This window comes from Montipora foliosa, chromosome 9 (assembly GCF_036669935.1).
Source record: "Montipora foliosa isolate CH-2021 chromosome 9, ASM3666993v2, whole genome shotgun sequence".
Taxonomy (NCBI): Eukaryota; Metazoa; Cnidaria; class Anthozoa; order Scleractinia; family Acroporidae; genus Montipora; species Montipora foliosa.
The window spans coordinates 46,448,576-46,456,075 of record NC_090877.1 but is presented as its reverse complement, the minus strand read 5'-3'; the positions used below and the strand labels follow the sequence as shown (position 1 = coordinate 46,456,075).

Genomic DNA, 7,500 nt, shown 5'->3' with positions numbered 1-7,500 from the left:
TTGGGTCACAAATAGAGAGTAAACTGAAGTCGAACGACCTTCGTTTGCACTACTTAGAGCAGTACCTGGAAGGGGAGCCGAAAGAGTTGATTAAAGGTTGCCTCCATCTCGACAGTCAGAACGGATACGCAGAGGCTGTGAAGCTTTTGGTTGAAAAGTATGGAGACCCGTACAAGATTGCGAACGCTTACATAAAGAAGGTTAATGACTGGCCTTACATTAGACAAGGGGACGATCAGGCTCTAGACCGGTTTGCTACGTTTCTCACTCAGTGTCGGAGCGCGATGTCCGAGCTTACGTTTCTGTCAATTTTAGACCATCCACACAACATTCAGACTATGGTGAGAAAACTTCCGTTGTCACTCCAAGATAGATGGCGCAGAGAATCGAGTAGACATCGAGTCACCGGAAGCATCACCCCCACGTTTACTAGCTTCGTGACATTTGTCAAGACTGAGGCGGGTATTGCCACCGATCCAGTATTTTCACGAGAAGCGCTCAATCGTTTGGATGTGTCAGAACGCCCCGATCGCTTCAACAAGGGTAGGAATGCAAACAAGCCGAGAACATACGGAGACCGTTCCCGCACGACAAGCCATGTTTCTAGTCACGCAACGACAGTAGTTACTGCACCCAAGAACGAAAGGTGTGACCCTAAAAGCTTGTGTGAGATGTGTGGGAAGAGTCATGATCTTGATGACTGTAAAGAGTACTTAAAGAAGTCCTTACAAGAAAGGAGAGAGTTTCTAAAAGAGAAAGAGCTTTGCTTCGCGTGCTACGGTGGTGGTCATAGGTCAAATGGGTGTGCCCAGAGAAGAACTTGTAAAACGTGTGATAGACGTCATCCTACTGGACTTCACGATGACAACTTTCGTCCTGATCAGCCAACAATCAAGAATCAGAATCCCTCGAACGAGCAATCAGTCGATGTGGTAACTACTTCTCATGCTGAAACTGAGGAGGCCGTTTGTAGTGTTGTTGGCATAGGGAATCCAGTAACTGCCCTGTCCCTGTCAGACCAAAAGCCGCCGGAAATGAAGTGCTTACCTACGCCATGCTCGACAGTTGTAGCACTGCAACCTTTGTTCTTGAAGACGTAGCTGCCTGCTTGGATGTTAAAGGTGCCGACACGAAGCTGATGAGGGGAACTGTGAACGGTACTAAGTTACATGACGCTAAGGTTTTGAACGGTTTGACCGTTACGGATCTGAATGGTGAAAATGCCATCACTTTGCCTAAGACATACACCAAAGAAGACATTTCTGCGATCGAAGTAGACGTGCAGTCACCTGAACTCACTCGTCGGTGGAAACACCTCAACCGGATAGCTGAATTTATGCCCTCTAAGCTCCACGGTGCGAACGTCGGTCTTCTCATTGGATCAAACTGTCCAAAGGCCCTTGAACCTATGGACATCCTAGCGAGTGCAAACGGTGGTCCCTATGCGTTAAAGACTTTTGCGGGATGGGCAATAGTTGGGCCGCTGCACATGACCGACACAGAGCAGCAGAAAGTCGACTGCAATAGAATAGCTGCCTTTGAAGTAGGATCAGAGAAGCTCCTTGGCCATCATTTTGCAATAGAGGACAAAGTTAAAGAAATTATTGTGCCACTGGCTTTGAACAAGATGTTCGAACTAGACTTCCACGAAAGATTTGACGAGAAAAAACGACAGTACTCACAAGAAGACAAGAAATTTCTTAAGATTGTCCATCAAGGCATTCGACGCACAGATGACAACCACTACGAGATACCTCTACCCTTCCGCTCTAACGATGTGTGTTTTCCGGACAACAGAGAGCAGGTGTTGCAAAGAGCATGCTGGCTGAAAAGAAAGTTTACAAGAAACAGCAAATTTTACGAAGACTACGTTAATTTTATGAATGACATCATCCCTAAGGGATTTGCTAGAAAGGTGCCAGAAGATCGAGCTCCCGCCAAGTCAGGTCAACTGTGGTATATACCTCATCATGGTGTCTACCATCCTAGGAAACCAAACAAGATCAGGCTTGTCTTTGATTGCAGTGCCAGATTTGGAGGGACGTCTCTAAATGACCAATTACTCCAAGGGCCGGACCTGACCAGTTGCTTAGTTAGCGTGTTGTCAAGATTTCGTCAGCAACCAATCGCCTTTATGGGTGATATTGATGCCATGTTTCGCCAGGTTCGAGTACCCGATAAACAAAGAGATTTTCTCAGATTCTTTTGGTGGCCGAGTGGTAACCTCGACAGAGACCTCGCAGAATATCAGATGAATGTGCACCTGTCTGGAGCTGTTTCCTCCCCTAGTTCTTCCAATTTCGCTTTAAGACAAGCTGCAGATGATGCAGAAGAATTCGTTGGTTCTGAAACAGCTGAGGTATTGAGGAAGAACTTTTATGTAGATGACTGTCTACGCTCGGAAGAGTCAGAAGAAGAGGCTATTCAGAGAATACGTGGTGTACGCTCCGCATGTGCTCATGGAGGCTTCAACCTATCGAAGATTGTCAGCAACAGAAGAAGGGTGTTGGAGAGCGTGCCAGAGGACTTACGCGCCCAAGGATTGAGAGCTTTGGACCTGAGCAGTAATTTTCTACCAGTTGAAAGAGCCCTTGGGGTACAGTGGGCTGTCGAATCAGACACGTTTGGGTTTCGAGTCATCCTCAAGGACAAGCCACTCACTCGCCGAAGTATTTTTTCCACCATCTGTTCAATTTTTGATCCACTAGGGATGGCTGCGCCTTTTTTGTTGACCGGAAAGAAAATTTTGCAAGATCTGTGCCGTACGAAGTTAGACTAGGATGATGAGATTGACGACGAGTTTCGCATACGTTGGGAGAATTGGAGAAGTCAGTTGTCTGCATTGGAGCACTTCTCAATGGACCGTTGTGTCAAGCCTGATGGTTTCGGTTCTGTTATTTCAAGGCAAATCCACCATTTCTCAGACGCAAGGGCCATTGGTTCTGGCCAAGTGACGTATCTATGGACTGAAAACGACAAGGGTAACATCCACTGTTCGTTTCTGATGGGCAAGTCCCGCCCAGCCCCACTTAAAGCCATGACAATTCCGCGTCTCGAGCTTACAGCCGCGACTATCTCTGTTCAAATAGGTGGAATGGTTTCCAGAGAGCTAGATGATCCCGTTGATAGTGAGACCTACTGGACCGATAGCACGACCGTATTGAAGTACATACGAAACGAAGCGAAGCGTTTCCACGTGTTTGTAGCAAATCGCGTGCAAAGTATCCGAGATCAAACAGATCCCGCTCAGTGGAGGTATGTTGAATCCAAGAACAACCCGGCTGATGACGCATCGCATGGTCTGAATGGTTATCAATTATCTGATCAGCAACGTTGGATCAAAGGCCCCGATTTCTTATGGTTGTCCGAGAGTGAATGGCCCGAGCCTCCTTGTGTCCTGAATAGCGTCCTCAACAATGATCCTGATGTCAAGAAAGTTCAAGTGCTAACTGCTGTTGTCGACGAAAAGGCAGACATCCTGACGAGGCTTGCGCGTTTCAGTAACTGGCATCGCATGAAGAGATGCATCGCATGGATACTTTGCCTCAAGCAATTATTAACCCACAAGCAGTTACCGTTGACAGACAAAGCACACAGAACGAGAAATGCAGCCATTAAAGAGACGAGTCACGAATCATTCACGGTTGAAGAAATGGAGCGCGCAGAGAAAACCATTCTCCGACTGGTACAAGATAGTGCGTTTCCTAGGGAGCTTGAAGTCTTACGGAAGATCCAGCGAGAGCATTGTCAAGAGAGTCGTGATTTTTCAAGAGCCAGAAAAGCAAAAATCAAGAAATCTAGCACATTGAACCAACGTGATCCTGTTCTAGACAAGAATGGCTTGCTGCGTGTTGGGGGGAGACTTGGCAAATCACGAGTGTTTCCAGATGATTTCAAACACCCGGTTATCCTCCCAAAGAAGAGTTTCGTGGTGAATCTCGTCATTCGTGACGCGCATGAAAGGGTTGGCCATTCCGGTCGAAGCATCACCTTGGGCGCGCTTAGGAGCAAGTATTGGATCATCAACGCCAATTCCGTTGTAAGGCACTTCATCTCAAAGTGCGTGACGTGTCGCCGGCTTCGTGGTGTAATCAGTGAGCAAAAGATGGCCGATCTTTCCAAAGAAAGATTAACACCAGCCCCTCCATTTACGTATTGTGGCGTCGATTACTTTGGCCCGTTTTTTATCAAAGAAGGACGCAAGGAAACGAAGCGTTACGGTGCGTTGTTTACCTGCTTATCAAGTCGGGCCGTGCACATCGAGACTGCGAACTCGCTAGAAACTGATTCCTCTCTGAATGCTTTACGACGCTTTGTTGCAAGAAGAGGGCCAGTGCGTGAGATCAGATCTGATCAGGGTACAAATCTCGTTGGGGCAGAGAAAGAATTACGAAGAGCTCTAGAAGAGATGGATAACGGCTCAATTCAGAGAAGCTTATGCAGAGAGTTCAAGGCTGATTGGGTACAATGGAAGCGAAACCCTCCCTCTGCTTCCCACATGGGTGGCGTGTGGGAGCGCCAAATCCGTTCTGTACGCTCAATTCTCACTGCGTTAATGCGTGAACATGGCAGCGGTCTTGACGACGAATCCTTTCGAACCTTAATGACGGAAGTAGAGTGTATTGTAAACAGCAGACCCCTAACCACACCTTCCTGTGATCCTGACGATTTGGATCCATTGACCCCCAATCACATCTTGACGATGAAATCCGAGGTTGTGTTACCCCCACCTGGCAACTTCCAGAAAGAAGATGTTTATTTGCGCAAAAGATGGAGAAGAGTCCAATACCTTGCCAACGTATTCTGGTTAAGATGGAGAAAGGAGTATGTTCAATGTCTGCAGCAAAGAGTGAAATGGAATCGCCCAAGAAGGAACTTCGAAAAGGGAGACCTGGTCTTCATCGCAGATGATCGAGCCGCACGAAACGATTGGCCTATGGCCCGAATAGTCGACACCTATCCCGATGCAGAAGGAAACGTGCGTTCCGTCAGAGTCACCACGGGAACAACAACACTAGATCGTCCTGTCCACAAGCTTGTCCTAATCCTTGAAAAAACGCCCGAAGACCAGGGTTTAAAATCCCAGCCAGAGGAGCCTTTAGAGACATAACAGACTTTGTGTATTTTGCTTTCTTTTAAAGCTTCAGTCTGTAAGAGTTTTTTCGGAAGCTAGAAACTCTTAGGGGAGCCAGATGTTGCTGCCACATTTTTGAATGAATATTTTGTTCGCCTTTGTTTTTAAAATTACTTTCTTTCACGCTTATATGTCGTTTTCGTAATCATTATTCTGTTAGTTTTTCCCTGCATAATTTTGCCTTTGTTTAGTTCATTAGTATAAATTCGCCGCTTTGCTCAAAAATTCATTCTCATTTTGTACTTCGGAGAGTCAGCATTATTTTGTTATAGGTTTAATCGTCTCTTGGTTTAGTTTGTTCCGTTTTAAAGCCATACAACGTTTGTAAGTATCATTTCCACTCATCGTTTCGTTTATTTTTCGTCGTTTATAATTCCTTGTCGATTTCTGTTCACTTAGCTCATTGCAATAACGTATTTGTGTTTGTTTCCTTTTAGCAACCGCTTTAGTTAATGAACTTCTACCATCGAATTAAAGTTACCGTGTTGTTTTAGCAAGCGCGTTGGAGCTTTGGCTTTGGCCCCAATACAGGTGTTATTTTCAATTACTTAGGAACATTAGAATTTTGATTAAAAACACTTATTGAAAACCCAAAAGAGACCGCTGTTGTCATGAATGCGATCTGGAACCGCGAGAACAAGTCAAAATGCCCAGAGTTGAACTAAAAATAAATAATGCTTCCAAAAATAGAGCAAAAGAGCTCGTTTGGGTAAAACGCCACGAGTGAAACACAAATAACCGTAGAGATACCAAAAACCAATTAAAACATTCCTAATGAAAACTTAGTTGGCCCGGCGTACCAACACCTTTCTCGACACTTGTTCCAAACCAAATTCATGACCTTAGGAGAAGATTCACTTTGCAACTATACTAAAGAGCAAACCGCCTTAGGAGCTAATTTCTCATAAGAGTTGATTACCAATGTTGCTTGGAAACTACCAGGAAAAGTGAAACCAAAACCGTTTTTAATATCCCTTAATCCAGCACGAAAACACTAACCCATTCAAAATAGCTTAATATTAAGACTAGGTTTACACCAGAGGAAATTGTTCCGGATTCGTTAATGTTTCCGGATTCATCAAATTTAGAGTATTCGGATTCGTAAGCGTTTACACTGAAAGGACATTCGGATTCCTGACCGTTTACACACAACGACAATTCCAACTTCTTCACAAAGTTCCATGAAGGTAGGGTGGAACAGTCTGAAATTTTCTTTCCATTCGCTGGCTACCGTACGCGTGGCATTATCCATCATATTGTCCCACCAGGTACTTGTTCGACCTGGCCTAACCCAAAACCGCCTCGGTCTTTGATTCTGCCATCTACGTCGTTGGCGAAGAAGTGTGGCTGACGTTAAACTTTCTTGCGATAATAATTTGCGTTTCCTCAGAAATATTGCGGTACACATAATAAAATATATCGCCTGAACCTGCAACAAGATTAGGCAACCGGAGACCGTAAGCAATGTTCTCCAGATTCTCCATTTTGGTTTTACCGCAAACTCAAAAGATCGCAGGCGGAAAAAATATCCGGATTCGAGATCAAAATCGTTTACACGACAAAACTTTCCGGATTCAAAAGTTTTCGGATTCAACGTTCCCACTTTAGATTCCGGATTCAAAATCTCCGGAGACACGACCAAACCGGGAAGGTTTTATGTCGGATTTGTCCACTTTTATGTAAACGGCAAAACTAATCCGGTACTAAAACGTCCCAGATTCATCACGAATCCGGAACAATTTCCTCTCGTGTAAACCTAGTCTACCGCAACTTATGAGGCGAAGCAATTTGCTTAAATGATTTTATCTACGATCGTAGTTATCCAGCAAGGTCAACCAGTTTAATGAAATAATCGTAGCTACAATTTTTATCGTTTAACAATACAAAGCTTGATATTTTACGACAAATGCGGTATAATATGACCACGTAAATAGTTTGTTCTTAGCCTGAAACGATAAAATTTGTGTAGGCTTGAAAAGACAATTTCGACGGCAAACGCACAAGTGACGTTAGTCATTTCACTTCACCTCAGCAATTAATGCATCAACTTTATCATGGCTGTGTAATTCAGCGAAAAGTTCTATTGACTTTTATTGACTATGGCAAGTCAATATTGTGAAATTTGAAAGAAACTGCGTCAAGTCTTAGCGGGAGCTCCGATAGCCAGGATCCTACAGCTCCAGTGCTAGGACTATGTAACGGCATTCTCACACTGATATCAAGCCATTTTTAGATGAGTTCTTAAATAAGATTTGGCTTGCACAAGAGACCATTCTCATGGGTAGTAATTTCTCATGTAATTTCTCTTGTAGTAAGGTGAAAAGAACTGGTTTCGCGAAAAAAAAAATAACGTGAAGCTCATTCTG

The 7,500-nt window shown here is 44.5% G+C and overlaps 2 protein-coding genes across 2 annotated transcripts; both read left to right on the top strand.

Annotated features, from left to right (window-relative positions):
- The first annotated feature begins 1,138 nt into the window (after positions 1-1,138).
- LOC137971891 (uncharacterized) lies at positions 1,139-2,779 on the top strand. The gene has a single exon (XM_068818635.1). It carries the CDS (start codon positions 1,139-1,141, stop codon positions 2,777-2,779), a length of 1,641 nt encoding a protein of 546 aa, XP_068674736.1.
- Positions 2,780-2,857: 78 nt separating this feature from the next.
- LOC137971890 (uncharacterized) lies at positions 2,858-5,110 on the top strand. The gene has a single exon (XM_068818634.1). The coding sequence runs from the start codon at positions 2,858-2,860 to the stop codon at positions 5,108-5,110; it is 2,253 nt and encodes a 750-aa protein (XP_068674735.1).
- The last annotated feature ends 2,390 nt before the right edge of the window (positions 5,111-7,500 follow it).

Coding starts and splice junctions, on each gene's coding strand:
- LOC137971891 (XM_068818635.1), top strand. CDS start 1,139: ATGAGGGGAACTGTGAACGGTACTAAGTTACATGACGCTAAGGTTTTG.
- LOC137971890 (XM_068818634.1), top strand. CDS start 2,858: ATGGACCGTTGTGTCAAGCCTGATGGTTTCGGTTCTGTTATTTCAAGG.